At 32.3% G+C, this 19,171-nt stretch overlaps 1 protein-coding gene across 1 annotated transcript; it reads right to left on the reverse strand.

The window, feature by feature from the left end:
• Nucleotides 1-6,657: 6,657 nt before the first annotated feature.
• LOC143079447 (cytochrome b5-like) lies at nucleotides 6,658-19,171 on the reverse strand. Its single transcript, XM_076254788.1, has 6 exons — nucleotides 19,009-19,171; nucleotides 14,230-14,266; nucleotides 13,491-13,582; nucleotides 11,784-11,810; nucleotides 11,129-11,169; nucleotides 6,658-7,725 (listed from the first exon to the last, which is right to left on the reverse strand). Exons 1-6 carry the CDS (start codon nucleotides 19,114-19,116, stop codon nucleotides 7,641-7,643), a joined length of 390 nt encoding a protein of 129 aa, XP_076110903.1. The 5' UTR covers nucleotides 19,117-19,171; the 3' UTR covers nucleotides 6,658-7,640.

Consider the following 19,171-nt stretch of genomic DNA (forward strand, 5'->3'; position numbering starts at 1 on the left):
CATTATATTAATCCCATTTTGTACATAAATTTCTGCATATGACTTCGACATGTTGAAAATTTGAATAAAAAAGTACATAACAAAAAATCCTTATGATCTGTGCAAGCATTGATAAATATACATTGAAAATTCGGACAATATAGTCTTCATACTAGTATCTATTCTGTTTTCGAAAGTTATATTCTAAAATTGAGTTTTATTAAGTGTATGTAAAATAATGTTATTTAACGTTCATCCAAAAAAAAATTTCAGCGTTTCACATAGCTGAAGACAATTTTGATATAAAAATCCAACAAGAGTGCACACGCTGAAATGTCTCGCCTTCTGTACTAACATTGATATTATATTGATAGTCCTAAATATAAAGCTTTATTACAACTGTCTCAAACTTAACCAACAATTCTTCCATACAACAAATATAGTTGACCTATTGCTTATAGTAAGAAAAACAGACCAAAACACAAAAACTTAACACTGAGCAATGAACCGTGAAAATGAGGTCATGGTCAAATAAAACCTGCGCGACTGACAAATAAATCATAAAATATTTCCATACACCAAATATAGTTGACCTATTGCAATTAGTATTAGAAAAAAGAACTTAGTTTTGACCACTGAACAATGAAAATGAGGTCAAGGTCAGATGACACCTACCAGCTAGACATGTACACCTTTCAATCATTCCATACACCAAATATAGTAGAGCTATTGCATATAGTGCAAGAAAAACAGACCAAAACACAAAAAAAAGTTGGACATGTACACCTTAGTCCTTCTATACACTGAATATACTAGACCTATTGCTTATAGTATCTGAGATATGGACTTGACCACCAAAACTTAACCTTGTTCACTGATCCATGAAATGAAGTCGAGGTCAAGTGAAAACTGTCTGACGGGCATGAGGACTTTGCAAGCAAGGTACGCACATACCAAATATAGTTATCCTATTACTTATAAGAGAGAATTTAACATTACAAATAATCTTAACTTTTTTTCAAGTAGTCACTGAACCATGAAAATGAGGTCAAGGACATTGGACATGTGACTGCCGAAAACTTCGTAACATGAGGCATCCATATACAAAGTATGATGCATCAAGATCTTCCACCATCTTAAATATAAATCTTTTAAGAAGTTAGCTAACACCGCCGCCGCCGGATCACTATCCCTATGTCGAACATTGTGCAGCAAAAGTTGCAGGCTCGACAAAAACTGTCTGTTTGTAAAATTTGTATCAAATGACACCCGTAAACAAATTATTGAAATTCAAAACTGAAATTATCTCATGGAATTTTGATTTTTTTTATAGATGTTCTCGTATTCATCTACATGTATTAAGTTAACATTTTTAAAATTTTATATACATGTATATAGTTCGTTTTTATTTTTTTAAAATTGAGAATGGAAATGGGGAATATGCCAAAGAGACCACAACCCGACCATAGAAAAAAACAACAACAGCAGAAGGTCACCAACAGGTCTTCAATGTAGCGAGAAATTCCCGCACCCGGAATTTTGTTTCTTTGTAAACGAAATACTGAGAATTTTCCGAAATCTATTCAAATCGCAATTTTAAGCTAGCTGCAGGTATAAGCAATGCAAACTTCAAAAAATAAACAAGAAGGAAGTATTCAAAATGGCATTGATTGCAAAAATAAATAATTAACAGGTAACATGAAAAGGGAAAAAAAATCCGAAACCAGAAAATGTTGGAAATAGTTGTGCATATGAAAAAAAGTTTGTCTTTAAAAACTGTCTGTTTCTGTGAAGTGAATGATGACAATGAAGAGGACTATATCCCAAAATTGAAATGGTGCTTCTATATATAGCCTTTGATAGATGGAAAGGCATATATAGTACTGATTTTATTAGTTGTACAAGACAAAGCAATATATAATAAACAGCCTGGGAATTCATGGCAAGCCATAACTCTACAATATTATGGTAACTCACATTGGCGGATCCAGGGGGGTGGGGTGGGGTGGGGGTGTCCGGGGGTTGGAACCCCCTTTTTTTTGGCCGATCAATGCATTTGAATGGGAGCATATAGTTGGACCCCCCCCCTTTTTACTCTGGGTTGGGAACCCCCTTTTTAAAATGGCTCGATCCGCCACTGATCCATAACCTTCATAGTTATGGATATCCATAACTGTGCATTTTGAGGGTGGGAGAAATTATTTTTCATTTATCTTGATAAGGTTATGGGCATCCATTACCTTTCTAGTTTAAATAGGGTTTACCATAAACAGATGACCCAAAAGAATAAAATAAAAGATTTGTAATATAATCCTGTCATATTAAAATGTGAACATTTCAACGCTTTATTGAAAAGTTAACAAACCCTTTTATTTTTAATTATCTGAAGTGACTAACGAAGACAAGTTGCCGAAAAATCATTCGTCCATGAAATGTAAATGTAAATACGTTTCCCATAAGTCTTGTAAAACATATATAACACTCTACAAATCAGATACAGCTAATTTTAACGAATGTGCCAATGACCAAACCCTTGAAAATGAGATCAACTAACAAAAATGCATTTATGGGCAACTCACAACAGATCTAACAGATTACGCTATTAATGCAAATCTTTAGCTTCACATTGAGCCATGAAGATGGTGTTGATGTATTGTCACGTTATGTGGGACAAATGGCGTATGCAGCTAGTGTGCAGACTGAAAATTATGTCTTGGTAACATCTATAGAAAATCACATAATCATTGTTGATTTTATCACATACCTATTTAAAACTGGTGCAAATCTAATTTATCATGAATTTTGGCTACAAAATGAACATTCTGTATATGCCTTTCCACGTCAGCTAGGAAAACTGTACTTCATTGGTGGTTGTTTGTTGGTGTTTATCATATTTCTTTTTCCATATTTTTTTACATACATCAGGTGATCATTTTTCGCGTTTGAATTGTTTGAAGTTTGGCATTTCTTGACCTTTCATGGCTTCTGGTAGGCATTTTGCTTATTGTTGAAGGCTGATCGGTGACCTATAGATGTTAACTTTTACGGCATTTTGGTCTCTAGTGGAGACTTTTCTTATGGACAATCATACCAAATCTTCATTTTTTTAAATATTTTACGACTGATATAACATAAACACTGAACAAGTTCAGCATTCATGAAAGTAAAGTAAAGTACAAATGAACCCTGCAATATAGATATATTTGCACCCTCTGATAAATCCATTCTGGCACACAACACATAACTGACCTACTGCTTACACTATCTGACAGCTGTGCCATGAGTTCATGATACGCCTGTCACGTTTTAAAAGAATAAAATTCATTAACTTCTCAATGTCATTTCAGAAAGGAGTAGGTTCAATAAGACCCCTTTTTGGCCCCAAAATATAGCAGTTTAAGAAAATTGTGAAAATGTAATCTTTAAGCTATATTTTGGAAAGTGAAATGCTTCTGCTACATAGATATGAGCTGTTTTTGACAATACAATGCACAAATACCGCATTCTAGCATCATTAAGTCATGATAAATTACTGAAATCTTCAAAATTTTAGCATTTTGGTTAATTTTTTGACGGTTTCCGTCTAAAATGAAAGTGGCCACATTTGTGTTCATTCATAATATTGAAATATAAGTTGTATTTGATGATAACACAAAACATATAAAAAGGTTGCGGATGAACACAGATGCGACCACTTTCATTTTTGACAAAAACCATCTGAAAAGTGACGTTTTTTGGCATAGTTGATAGATTTTTAATATTTAAGCTGGAATCAGAGCGTTTTTAATGACTAAATCAGTTAAAACCTTTCACATAAACTTATCGAATCAATTGAAATAGAGACTTAAGTGTTTAAAAAGTGTTCAAAAACTTTCGTTAGATGAACCTGAAATTTGAGGCCAAAATCGGTCCTTACCAGACCTACACCTTTATGAAAAACTAAAGGGAGGTTATCTTAGGCAGCAACCATTTGATTTTCTGGGGGGGGGCTATGGTTTTTTTTGGAAAAAAAAGTTTGTTTCCAGTTTTTGGAGAAAAAAATAATTTGTTTTTGATTCTGAGAAAAAAAAATTGTTTGTTTCACTCTCAGCTGCCACTATATGTAATGCTAAAATTGAAAGAAAAAAATTGTTTTCCACTTGTCGCGAAAAAAATAGATTGTTTTTCGCCACAGGTGAAAAAAAAAGTTTGTACAGAAAAAAAAACCATAGCCCCCCCCAGAAAATCAAATGGTTGCTGCCTTATTCGATGTAAACCAGTTACCAAAGTTTCATGAAAATTGCTCAAAGCACTTTAACGATATTGTCTGAAAACTGGAAAATCGCCCCTTTTTATTAATAAAATCATATTACTCTGAAACTTTAAATCTAAAAATTGAGTCAATAGATTCATCTAAGCTTCATGAAAACTGCTGAAAGCATTTTTGAGTTAGTTGCCAAAAACTAGAAAATACCCCCTTTTTTTAAATCAATAATACCCCATGACTCTAAAAATTTAAACCTAAATTTTCCTGGATAGAAAGTATACACCATTCAATTCAACAAGCATAGATGACCAATTGTTTATTCTATCTGAGAAAGGGACCTAATGACTTAAGTAACCTTGATCATTGATCCATAAAATGAGGTTAAAGTCAAGTGAAACCTCTCAGACCGACATTTCCACCTTAAAAGCATTCCATTCATGATGGATGGAAGATAATGATGTTGGTGGTGTAGGTGATGGGTGGCTGGAGACGACAAAGATGATGATGCCCACGACGTCAATGATGAAAACGATGATATGGATGACTGTGATGGTTGCGTTGACCCTTGATTATGATGATGATGACAAGGACGACAACGATAATAATGATGCCCACGACAACAATGATGAAAACGATGAAAGTGATGACTATGACGGTTACGATGACCCTTGATTATGATGATGATGACGACAACGACAACAATAATTATGATGGCCACGACGTCAATGAGGAAAACAATGATAACAATGACTGTGACAGTTGCGATGACCCTTCTTGAATATGATGGTGATGACGACAACGATAATGATGATGCCCACGACATCAATGATGATAACGATGACTGTGACGGTTGCGATGACCCTTGATTATGATGATGATGACGACGACAACAACGATAATGATGATGCCCTCGACATCAATGATGAAAACAATGATAACGATGACTGTGACGGTTGTGATGACCCTTGATTATGATGATGATGACGACGACAACAATAATGATGATGCCCACGACATCAATGATGAAAACGATGACTGTGAAGGTTACGATGACCCTTGATTATGATGATGACTACGACAACGATAATGATGACGCCCACGACATCCATGATGATAATTATGATGACTGTGACGGTGGCGATGACCCTTGATTATGATGATGATGACGACGACGATAACGATAATGATGATGCCCAAGACGTCAATGATGAAAACAATGATAATGATTACTGTGATGGTTGCAATGACCCATGATTATGATGATGATGACAACGACGACGACAACGATAATGATGATGCCCACGACGTCAATGATGAAAACAATGACAATGACCCTTGATTATTATGATGATGATGACGACGACAACAATGATAATGATGATGACGATAACGACGATGATAGTTTAGTTTAGTTTTAACATATCTATTTATAGTGGATTGGGAAACAAGTTTTGCAACTTATATTATTTCCTTTCCACTTTGCAGGTGTGAGTGCTGCCTTGTAGCAGCATTAGCCTGCCCTTTTTCGAAATTTACAAGGGTGTCTTTTACGTGCAAGAGATATGACTCTCCTTAACACGGTTCAGCTATGTATCGTCCCCTTCCGACGGACTATCATCGTTTTATCAAGACCATACTCGCAAATGGTGTCAAGGAAGAGCCGAAAATTCAGTCCCTGAAATTTTCATCCCTCAACAGGAATCCCCAGGAACCTTTTTGTTAGTAGTCCGATGCACTAACCACTACACCAAGGCTCTCACGTGATGATGACAATGATGATGATGACGAATACGACGATATGTCTTATCAGTTAACCTCCATCACTGTACTTCACAGATATTTCTTTAAAATTTACAGTCACAAGAAAAAATAAATGATTGCATAATACAAAGGTGATAAATGTACTTGTATGACCACTTTACATTACATAGTTCAATTACTCAAAAATATCAGGGGATTAAGGCAGTGCCCTCCTTTTGGACCTTCATATAAGATCAAGGCATAGACTTTTACAAGTGTCACTTCCAGCGTTGGCTTACCTGCCCCCAGCCCTCACCCCATTTTCAAAATCATAGATTTGCAGCTCAATATCTATGTGGTATCTCCAAACAATGATTGAAAGTGTCAAAGAAGAGCCATATTTTTTTCATAGAATTTCATTTTCCAATATTTTGTGTTGGACTAACCAATGATACTTTTGCATTAAAATAAAAAGCATTCATTAAAGTATTTATTTCTGATTGTAAGCTTCATAATGGAATAGCACATACAACCCTATTCATTTAGCTTCTTACTTTTATCCTAATACATGTTGGAATCGATATAGAAATACATAAGTTTCATAATACCTACATTACACATACAACTGATTATGTATATATTTGTGTAACTAACAGATATGACAATGCATCACTATAAAGCACAAGGCAGGATTGTTTTCAAATTATTTTATTTATTCACTTCTTGTATGAAATATGCTACAAGTTGTTCTAGTTAAATGACCATGCACAACATAAATCAGCTTAATGATTAAGTACATTTTTTTCATGTTTTAAACTCATTTTATTTTTGGATTGTGAAACAGAATATTGAAGTGTTTTCTTTTGAAATCCATAATGTGATAACTTGAAAAAAATCTTAACAAAAAAATAAATGATATTCAAAGCAGAATTTTCTTTAAAACAAAAAGAAAAGGATAAATATTGTTTAACTGATTACTAGTAACACTATCTACCATTATATGTATAATATATATCTCTTTTAAAAATTGTATTATACAAATACAAGTTCATAATACTTGATAATATGTGAAACTATAAAGAACTTTTATAAAAGCATATACAACACTTTTATCATTATTAAGACAGTTTACAACAAAAACTGAATATAGCAAATAATGTGATGGTATAACTTATCTTCTAATGAAAACCTTATAAAACTAAATGTTAACAGTTCTTAAGATGCTACAAGATTAAATTACACATATGAACAATCTATGCTGAAACTCTCCAACTGTTAAACCAAATATTGTATAATTTCTTCTTATTACAACTTGAATGTTTTAGTTTCTTTCTCAATTATGTTGTTAAAAATATTACTGATCATAATTTAGGTAATTCTGTACAAAAAATTAAATGAAAATTTGTGCCATTAATAACAGTTATGGTCATTTTTCAAAAACATTAAACATAAAAAACAACTTATTTTATCTTAAAAGTATTAACGAATTCTTTAAAAAGCAATGTTCTGAAAAGAGAAGCAACAAAAACAAGACACAAAATGACTGATCCCTTTATCTTAATCATACTTTACATAATAAATAATTTCAACAACCGTCGATATTTCCTCACAATTTATATTACTTTCCCTACATACATTCTTCTTTTACAACAATAAAACTGAAATATGACATTTGTTAATTGTTTTGTGACATAAAATATCTATAAACAAGAGCTGCGGCTAATGCAACACCAAATGGAATCAGCCAGCCAGTCAAGGAACTGAAAAAAAAAAAAAAATACATGATGTTAAACAAATTTTAAATCGTTTTGTTTGTACTAAGTTGACAATAAAAATAAAAACAAGAATGTGTCCATAGTACATGGATGCCCCACTCGCACTATCATTTTACATGTTCACTGGACCGTGAAATTGGGGTCAATACTTTAATTTGGCATTAAAATTAGAAAGATCATATCATAGTTAACATGTGTACTAAGTTTCAAGTTGATCTTCAACTTCATCAAAAACTACCTTGACCAAAAACTTTAACCTGAGCTTCACACTATCTTCTTCTTTGTTCAGTGGACCATGAAATTGGGGTCAATACTTTAATTTGACATTAAAATTAGAAAGATTATATCATAGGGAACATGTGTACTAAGTTTCAAATTTATTGGACTTCAACTTCATCAAAAACTACCTCGACCAAAAACTTTAACCTGAAGCGGGACGAACGAACGGATGAATGGAGGCACAGACCAGAAAACATAATGCCCCTCTACTATCGTAGGTGGGGGCATAAAAAAATTGTTTACCTATACAAATTGTGATTTGGATGGAGAGATAAATTTTGAAATTATAAAGAAATTAAGGTTTCAACTCCCTCAGGCAAATTTGACTTTAGATGAATTTGGCTACTGTGAAAGTACTTTTATTCGTGGGGTACCAATTTTCTTGGTTTTCGTGGATGACGTTATCCACTAATTTAAGTGTCCAACGAAATAAAACAAACATTGTCCAAATCAAGACATGGAAAGATCCCATGTAGGTTTGACTACTGATATGATCTAGAGAATATATTGAAGTAACAAATGATCTTTTAATTCTCATAAAAATATTTTTGATCGATGAAAGTCAGATTTCCAGTATTGGTATGCTTGTATGATAAAGTATTCATTTTATATCCTCAAAATTCTCATACATATGGGAAATAATAATTTTATGCTGGGCTTAATTTTGATAAGAATTATTTCACATTAAGATACATTTGTAGTATTTGTTTTTGTTACTGTTTTCTTTAGATGACATATTTATGGCCTAATTAATACCTTTGATGGTCTTACATGTAAATCTGTTGATCACTTTATCTTGGGTTAATTAGTGTTGACACTACGATTTACCATTTTACCGGGTCAATGTTTACTTTGCAATTTTCTTCAATCAAGACAATTTGTAACCTTCGTTTGAAAAGCTTTTTTTTTTAGAAAACTTAAATCCACGAATTTAAAAACCCACGAACATGTAAATATTTCTCAAACCACGAAAATTGATACCCACGAATTAAAGTACTTTCACAATATCAATTTTAGGTATTTTTGTCATATAGCTCTCGGTTTCGGTACTTATACATCCTCGGATCTAAATCCTTGGCTTTGAGCTTTCCTGATGAAGGTAAATCAAGAAAAGTGATTCGGACGCATTGAAATTATTAAACGGGTTGTTTTCAATTTTTTTGTCTCATTGGCACTCATACCTAATCTTCTTATATCTACTTACGTATACATGTATTTCAAAAGAAAAGCATAAGTATGAAATCTTAAAAACAGATATGAATAAGAAATGCTTCACTGAGTGCATCCTGATACAACCACAGAGGTCAAACCATGAACAGTAGGGGAAAATTTGGACACAATATTCAAGCTTGATACTGTATGAATTTGGATTGTAATCAAATTTTTGACAATTATAGGTTTCTGACACCAAAGAAATGTGGTCCAAGATCTTACAAATCTATTGTGCAATACTGTGCAATTGAATGTTTCTACTTTCTTCTTGAAATTTCAAAAATTTTGAAAAAATATATGGACCCCTTTAAAATATTGGTAAAAAAAATCACCCCAAAAACTTTTTGAATCCATACTGGGAGCAATTACCCCAAACTCAATTCAAGCCTTTGTAGTATGGAACCTTATAGTACAATTTCAAAGAGATCCATTCACTTAAACACAAGTTATTGTCTGGAAACTAGAAAAATGCTTGTTTTTGGCCTATTTTTGGTGCCTAATTCATGCATGTTTGGGGCAATTACCCCATGTTCAATCCCAGATTTCCCTTTGAGATATGGAACCTTGTGGTACAATGTAAGAGAGATCCATACACTCACACACAAGTTATTGTCTGGAAACTACAAAAATGATGCTGTATTAAACATTGTGGTACAACTACAATTTCAGTATCAATCAAAATACTTATACATAAGTTATTATTTTGAAACTAGAAAAACGCTTGTTTTGGGCCCCTTTTGGTGCCCTTTTTCCTAAACTGTTGGGACCATCATCCCCAAAATCATTGCCAACCTTCCTTTTGTGATATTGAACCTTCTTAAAAAATTTTATAGAGATCCACTCACTTAAACTTAGTAATTGTTCTGAAACCAAATGTGTCTTTTCGGATGACGGCACAGACGACGACATCATACCATTATACGATCCCCCAAAAATTTTGATCCCCAAATTTTTTTTGTGGTCGTATAATAAGTAAATGAAGGGTATACGTCAATGAGACAGCAGACTTATAACACAAAAGCAAAAAGCATCTAAGTCAAAAGTCCATTTCATCTTTTTTCTTGTTATAAATTCACTCAAGCATATGATTATCTGCTTGAATAAACCAGGAATCATGACCAAATATATGTCAAAAGGATTCATAATTAATCATCAAAATCATTTATTTCAGTTTTAGATCTCAAAAGAGTAGGTTTGATGAAGCCTACATTTCTAGCTTAAATTTCAAATTACGATTTTATGGTCATTATTGCAATGAATCATTGCCATAGTTGAAAGAATAAATAGATAGGACAGGAATAAGAATAAATTATAGTTGTCAATGTCAACAAAATTAAATGAAAACAATCAGTTTCTGTTTTTTTTTTTTTATATTAGCTGGAATCATTTAGCACATGCAATGACAAAAGATAGATCACTTTGTTTTAATAAACTATATGACTAAAATCTTTAGTTTGTCAAACCATGTGCTCTATGTTTTCTAGGCCTTTATGTATTAAAAGTCAAATCTCTGAGGCTCCCACAGGGTACCCCCCTCAGGTCGCAAGGTCGCTTTTAAATTCGTCAAGAGGTTGTTTTTAAGGAAAATGTACAGGTCGCAGGTCGTTTTTCCCAACACAGAGGACGGAAGTCAGTTGGAGGTCGTTGTTTTTCCAAATTTTACAGGTCGCAGGTCGTTTTTAGAAGGCCCTCAGGTCGGAAGTCGTCTCTTAAAAGCCCAGAGGTCGCAGGTTGTTTTTTACCCTGCGGGAGCCTCATCTCTTTTATTGGCCCATATGAAGTGTAAATATTACAGTTGACACCACATAACTGTATATTGGCTAAACAATGATATCTGCTATTGTAATATTATTTCAAAACCCCAAACAATCATTAAATTATTAATTATTGTAATTACCTCCCCTGGCTTGATGAAGGTGCGTTTATTGTTGTATTTTCCTGAAAGAAAGAAGTCAAATATGAAGAAATAAAGATTAATGCTTGGAGTAAATATATTAATATTCACAATGAAAATAAGTTTTTCCTTTACTGTTATTTTATCTTATGGTTGTTTTTGCAACGGCGTTGTCAGTTTATCATTATGAGTTTGAATATCCCTTTTAAATCATCTGCCACACTCTATCATTGTAAGAAAGAATGAGAGTGTAGCTGTGGATTCATTTAGTTTTGTTGATACTTTATATAACCAATTCTGATGAAAGCCTCCAGGAATTTTGTATTTTGTCCAACACTTTATTTTCTGTTTTAACCGTTTCCCCACAAAATCCATCAACTATGAGTGTAGATTGGAATTTAAATTTATTCTAATTCATGCGACACTGAATCTTACATGTAATCGGCTGAAATAAATACATTGCAAATTTTGTTTATTTAAGAATATATGTTTGTTGTAAATAAGTGTAAATAAGTATTGTCTTATTTGTACACAGCTAAGAACTAAATCAAATAGGCCATATTTATCAACTACTATACAAAGTTACTTTGGGACCTAAGTAGTGTTTAGTTGAATTGTTCTTGGCGATATAAACACATAACACATTAAATTAACTTACCTTTATTGGTATGGATTTCCTGTCATCCTGCAAGAAAACAAATATTATTTTATTATTTTAAGTTTTGACAGTTTATGAATGAGGGAGGAATTTAATTTATTTATATTTTGGACCTCAGGATTTCGTGTTTTTAAGGCCTGGGTTTGCCACTGGACATTTCACATGACCCCGTCCAACATCTGATTCAGACAGAGATATTTTACTAGATTAATATTTGGAATGATTTAAATTTTCAATGATTATATTGTTCATTTCATGCGTATATGTCACAGTGTTTAAAATAAGGTATTTTTATGTCACCCGATCGACAATGTCAGGTGACATATTGCTTTTCCTCTGTTTCTTTACTATTATTATTATTCTTCCAACTATTTTGTCTGGCAGTTTTTTTGGAGACAATGGAACCAATCTTAATGATAGTTGACTATAATGAGGAACACAAAATTTCGGGTTGCAGTAGGGTCTAAGACCATATAAAATGGCTGCCGTTTCCATGGAAACAGAACAATTGTGAAAAATTCCAGTTTTTGGTTTTTGTGAATAATTTGGAGATGCTTAAACTCAGAATCATTATATTTTAATACAATGAAGGTGCCACCCATATACTGGTTTTGGATGATTTTGGCAATCATTGGAATGGAAAAAATTTCAAAAATATGAAAATGCTCCAATTTTTTTTAAACTTTAGCATAACGATGAGCAACTTTGGTAGATGTGAAATTTGGCGTTGGAATTTCCAAAAAGTCTGCCGTTTCCATGGAAACAATGCAAAAAGGTCAAAATGCTCCAAAAACTTTCGGGTTTGGTGAATAACTTTGGTATGCTTGAACTTAAAATCAAATCAAATTTTTATGCAATATAGTTGTCCACTATATACAGGTTTTGAATGATTTTGACAATCATTGGAACTACTCTGTTACCATGGATACAGGAGCAAAAATTTCAGAATGCTTCAAAATTGATGAAACTTGATATGATTGTTGACGGTCAAGTCTACATATGACTTTTGAAGTTTGAATTGCCAAAATGGCCACGGTTGCCATGGAAACTGCAAAAATGTCAAAAATTCTCAAAATGGTTTTAACTTAATGAAATTTGATATTATTGGTAACTGACAAGTTAAGATGAGACTTTTGACTTTGAAATTTTCAAAATGGCTGCCATTGCCATGGAAACGGTATAAATGTGAAATACTTTAAAATGCTCTGAATATACTGAAAATTTACAAAAAGATGAATAGCCATGCATATTTGTGCACTTACTGTTAAACAAGTTTGAAATGGCTGCCGCTTAGTGGCAATAGGGGGGAAGGGTGACATCCGCTATTGCTTGCAATGGCAATTCTAGTTTGTATTGCTTTCTCTCTTAATCATGTTGAAAAATTATCTGTTGTATGGTATGACAGTCAAGCAACAAAAACAATCAAATATATGTCCATTAAACACCATGCCCATTCATCCTATCACATTTTCAATTTGAAACCTTAACTTATATATAATATATAATTAAATTAAGAATTAACATCATAATGAAGATGAATACCAAGTTTCAAGTTGTTGTGACAACAAATTCAAATTTAACTATCTTGATCTAACTCTAATCTGATATATAACAGAATAAGACACAGACCAGAAAACATAATGCCCCCTTAATTCTTAAACAAAAATTGCCAAAAAAACTAGGTCTTCACTATTACATTAAACAAACCTCATGTAGTGTTCCTATAACGTAATCTTTCATAAGATCTCTAGCATCAGTAGAGTGACCAACATCCTCAAATGCTTCAGTGGCATCTCGACCTTAAATTAACAATGAATCAAAAGTTTTAGGTCAATAATTCTTATATGATTTGCATATTAGGAAATACGTTGATATGATTTTATCTGTTGTATGGAATGAGTCAAACATCAAATGTCCATAAAATATGCCTGGTTACCCTATCACATTTTTAATTTGAAATATGGTTTGAAACATTAACTTGGCGTACATGTATATAATTACGTTAAAAGATGAATATTAAGTTTTAAGCTATTGTAACTACAACTGCATAGTAACCTATCTAAATCTAACTTTAATCTGATATACATGTATGACAGACTAATTTACAGCATCTGATTGACATTTGTTCCACATCTTCTTTCATTCAAATAGAAATGTAAACTGATGGAGAAGACAGGTGTATCTTTGTCTCCTCAAAGTGTTCAATCGGTTGCCCTGGGGCCACTATTAAGCAGTGAATCTGACCTCAGACCTATTGATCTCAAAATCAAAATGTCTCAGTCCCATTCCCTATATCTTCCATCTGTATAAGTTTCATTCAAATTAAGTAAAGGAAATAATACAAAATGTTTCTGCTGAGTTTCCCCAATAAGTGATTATTTTAAATTCAAGTGCTTGTGGAGTTATTTCATTTTCAATTATTAAATATAGATGATTTTTCTAATACCTGATTGCTCTAATAATACTTCTTCTCCACCAGGATGCTGAAATAAAGTAAACTAATATTAAAATCATATTCTGACATAATAAAAGTGATCACTCATTAAAACAACAAATAACATGAAAAGAGAGTGAATTATCTCAAGTACACTCATCACTTTCAACATTGAGAATGGAAATGGGGAATATGTCATAGAGACAACAACCCGACAAAACAGCAGATAAAGGGCACTGATGGGTCTTCAATGCAGCAAGAAAATTCCAAACCAAGAGGTGGGCATCATCTAAATAAAAATCTGTACTAGTTCAGTGAAAATGAACGTAATACAAAACTCCAAAACATTTAAATGAACTAAAATTAAACCAGATGATCCGCAGGACGCAGCTTTATACGACCGCAGAGGTTGAACCCTGAACAGTTGGGGCAAGCCAAATCCTGATAAAAAAAAAAATTAGTGAACTAATCTAAATTGTTGATTAATAACAGATGTTTATTGGAAATTTATTAAGTAAATTATAGGCCTTACTTGAATACCTTTTATATATTCATATTCCTATTTCATTTTTTTTTTATAAGATCTTGTTAATCCATTATTTATCTTTCAGACATAATTTACAAAATCACTTTATGTAATCATAATGTAGATCAAAAGAAATAGGCAATAAGTAAATCTATCAAACATCTAATATACACATTTGTGTATTCAATTATGAGGTCAAATATTTGTATATTGAGTTGTATATCAGAGTATAATTATGTAACACAGATGTTGAAAGGTAATGTGGTCAATTTGATTGACAGTTTAGGAGGTGGGGCATTATAATTAAAGGTCTACCTTGTCTCTTATTGTTTGTTGATAATATTAGTTACACAGTGTGCAATTGTCCTAATATGAGAATTTATCAGATCAATTAAATTCATATCGGGTGAGGCGAAGCCAAACCCGATATGAATTTTATTGACCCAATAAATTCCGTATTGAGGACAACTGAACACTGTGTAACGAATTTATCCTGATTTTGTTATATTATGAATTTTATTGACCCAATAAATTCCGTATTGAGGACAATTGAACACTGTGTAACGAATTTATCCTGATTTTGTTATATTACATAATTATTATATTCAAATTCAATAATAGGACAAAATCAACCAAATATATTTTAGATATCTAATCTAAAACTGTGAAAAATTAAAAATATTAGGACTATTTAAAGCAACTCAAATTATATATTTTTTATTAGGTCAGTGGTATAAGGGAGATAATTTCAATTGACGTAATAAATAAGGGAGATAATTCCAATTGACATGATAAAAAATTGTACTGAAATTTATTAGGACAATATCAGTCAATCATATTGCGAGAAATTACTCTAAATCAGGATAATGACAATTGTCAATCATACTAGTATTGTATCAATACTCAATAACCTAATCAAAATGTTTTACAGTGATATGCAGTGAAGTTAAGCGTTTGATAGTTCATTGATAACATTCTGGCGTATCATAAACAAACAACTTGTAACGTCTCATTTTGTTGGCCGAAAGATTCAAATACAACAGCAATGTAGTCAGTGTGCACGTGAATTGACACAGGTGACCGACAATGGAATTTACTATGTTACTACAAACGTAACACAATGATTTGTATAGTTTACAAACCTTTGGTCAAAAGAATTAAATAAATGACATGTTTTGTTAACTTTAAATAGTGGGATTGAAATATTATACTGATATTTTGTATGATTAAGTAATATTCTAAGTTCTTTATGCATGCAGCAACTAAATTATCTTGTACCCGGCATTATGAGAAATATAAGGATAAAATAAAATACTTGTGCCACTTTTATACGGATGAATATATCAACCACTTTTAATTTCTTTCATACTGACGATAGGTTATAATCCTAACAATGTTGTAGTCACTTATAATAAGTATCTCATAATACTGATCCATTACAATAATTAATGATGGATTGCACTGACATTCCTCTTTTATTATTTTCATGCTATAAAACATACACACAGTAGCTATAAGCGTACCATAAACGGAGGAAATTGTCCCCCAAAGATAGAAACAAGATAACTTTAATCGTATCATTTGTGCACCTGAATGAATTCAGTGAAGGCATGTTGTTGTAATAAGTTGAAATGTTACATCGGCGAAGATTATTTCTTTTGCATGTGTGGAACTAAATAATAAATTAATTCTTGTGAGAAATGTTGTAGTTTATAAGGAACAATTCTCGTTTGAATTGTTTTACATTGTCATTTCGGGGCCTTTTATAGCCGACTATGCGATATGGGCTTTGCTCATTATTGAAAGCCGTACGGTGACCTATAGTTGTTAATTTCTGTGTCATTTTGGTCTCTTGTGGAGAGTTGTCTCATTGGCAATCATACCACATCTTCTTTTTTAAATATAAAGGTACTCTTTTCGATTTTAAATGGATGAACATTTATCTTTTAATTTTATACTGTAAGAATAGAGCTGCATAACATTGTTGAACTATCCGCTAAAGTATATGTAGTATGCATTCGTATTTCAAATGAAATACAAAACGAAACGTGTATGATAAGGGACGACATCAAAAGTTCAATGTAGGATAAAAAACTTAATTCACATAGTTTTTTCGCTGACCCCCCTACCCCCTTCTTAACTTAATTTGGGAAAAATTGATTTACCTATATGGATATATGTAAAATCGATTTTAGATTAACAAAACTTGCAGCAGTGTTGACCCCCTTACCCCCAAACTATTTGATTTAAGTTTTTTATCCTACATCGATCTTTTGATGTCGTCCCTAAACTGATAAACAAAATATCAAGAAATTAAGGATGACTAAATGCATGTACAAGAAGAAACTCACCTTTTTATCAATACATTTAAATGATTTAAACAGTTTTTTTAAAACTGTTTGTTTCTGTTTACATAGATTTTGGAAGATGTGGTGTGTGTGCCAATGAGACAACTCTCCATCCAATAACAATTTATAAAAGTAAACCATTATAGGTCAATGTACGGCCTTCAACACGGAGCCTTGGCTCACACTGAACAACAAGCTACAAAATGTATAAAGGGCCCCAAAATTACTAGTGTAAAACCATTCAAACGGGAAAACCAACGGTCTAATATTTACAATATATAATTTACGTTCGTTTTTCAACCGAGAATAGCAAAACCTCATGAAGTATATTGTTTGAGTTTATAAACTACATTTTATCATCCCCTGTGCCATGATTGGCCATCTCCGTTTTTTCTTAACAAAGCATGGTTGGTTACATGTACATGTTATGAATTTACTTACAATTTTGGGATTTTTTTTTCTTCAAGTAAACAAATCAGAAAAAAAATCACTATCCTATGTCGAATACCTATAACTTGGCAAAGAATATCGGAAAAGAGTTTGTAGTAAAGTACGATTTCATTTTTCAAGTACAACATTAATTCATCGAGTCCATTGAGTAGAAGAAAAGGCAGGATAAGCAACTCGGGAGGAGTCAATGAAAACAATATGTGAATTGAGTTTTTTTTTTATCCTACATTGAACTTTTAATGTCGTCCCTTGATCTAAAGGAGACATTTAAATTGAATATTTAGATGTGAAAACTGTTAAGATTTTAAAGTTTAAACTTTACTACCAATTGCAGAAAATTTTAAAACCAATGAATTTCACATGCACATTTATAAAAGCTAGAATTGTGATTGGAATCATGTATGCGAATACGACGATGGAAGCTTAAACGACCTTGACCAGCTACGTGAATATTAATCAGTCCATTCAACGTTATAGTACATTTTGTACATGTGTTCTATTTTCGCAGGTATGAGGTCGAAGGTTTGAATTGACCCAATGAAAACGATCATTCCTTAGAGAGTTAATCTAATAAAGTTTGTTTGACTGATTATGTCGCACGACCTTTCGCTAAGCTTAGCCGCAGTTAGGTGTAAAATAAGCCTGCACATCAACACACCTTAATGAGATATAATCTTAAATGAACTGCTCCAAAAATATACCCACTTTTTTCAGTTTATATGTGTATTATGTGCACATACATGAGAACTATAGGAAACTATCTTTCAGTGTGAAAACATTTAGTAATAGTAGCTAACCTGTCGTGTTGTTAGGGAGGCCAGTGTCTAAGTAAAGATTAAGAACAAGTTCTTATCTTTCCAAAAACTTAAAAATTTTAAATTGGACATTTACCTATTATGGTCCAATATCCAAAATCTAAATACATGGTTATATTCAGCATATCATAGAACCCCAAGAATTCATATTTGATGAAATCAAATAATGTTCAATTTTAGACCCTTTATTTCGTTATCGAGCACTGGTCAGGGGAGTCTAAACATTTTGTTGATTTTTGTTTTTTATTTTGTTAACATCAAAATTGGGACATAGTAAATGGGACCAAGAACTTTACAGGAAATATAGCTATTTTAACTTAGAATCAAATTGTGTAAGTTTTTTTTAAGTGTGTTGAGTATGATGTCATATGGTACTTGTATATAAAGGTTAAAATGTGGATTGATACAGAACTGCAGTTTAACCCATTCATTAATTATACACAGGAATATTATATTACAATAAAATTGACATTTTACTATGAAATTATTATCATGTATTAGCTCTGAACATGCTGAATGATGATTTTTTTTTCATTTGTCCATAATTTATCCTTTCAATTTTTGTTTCGTATGTCCTACATCTTGACCTTTATGATTATGTGGCCCAATGTGAATGTCAAGTCTTTAAAACTATCTGCCCATCATAAGTTACCTCTTCAAGAAACTTTGAAACATCATAAACATTATCGTGAATGATAATAAGAGTCTTTGTTTTATCAGTGTTGTTCTTAACGTCGGCTTCTCTGAAAACTTTCGTCATTTTGCAAAAGTCGAGATTTCGTGAATGTCCCGGAAATGAAAGAAAACCTATAAAA

Source organism: Mytilus galloprovincialis, chromosome 6 (genome assembly GCF_965363235.1).
Source record: "Mytilus galloprovincialis chromosome 6, xbMytGall1.hap1.1, whole genome shotgun sequence".
NCBI lineage: Eukaryota > Metazoa > Mollusca > Bivalvia > Mytilida > Mytilidae > Mytilus > Mytilus galloprovincialis.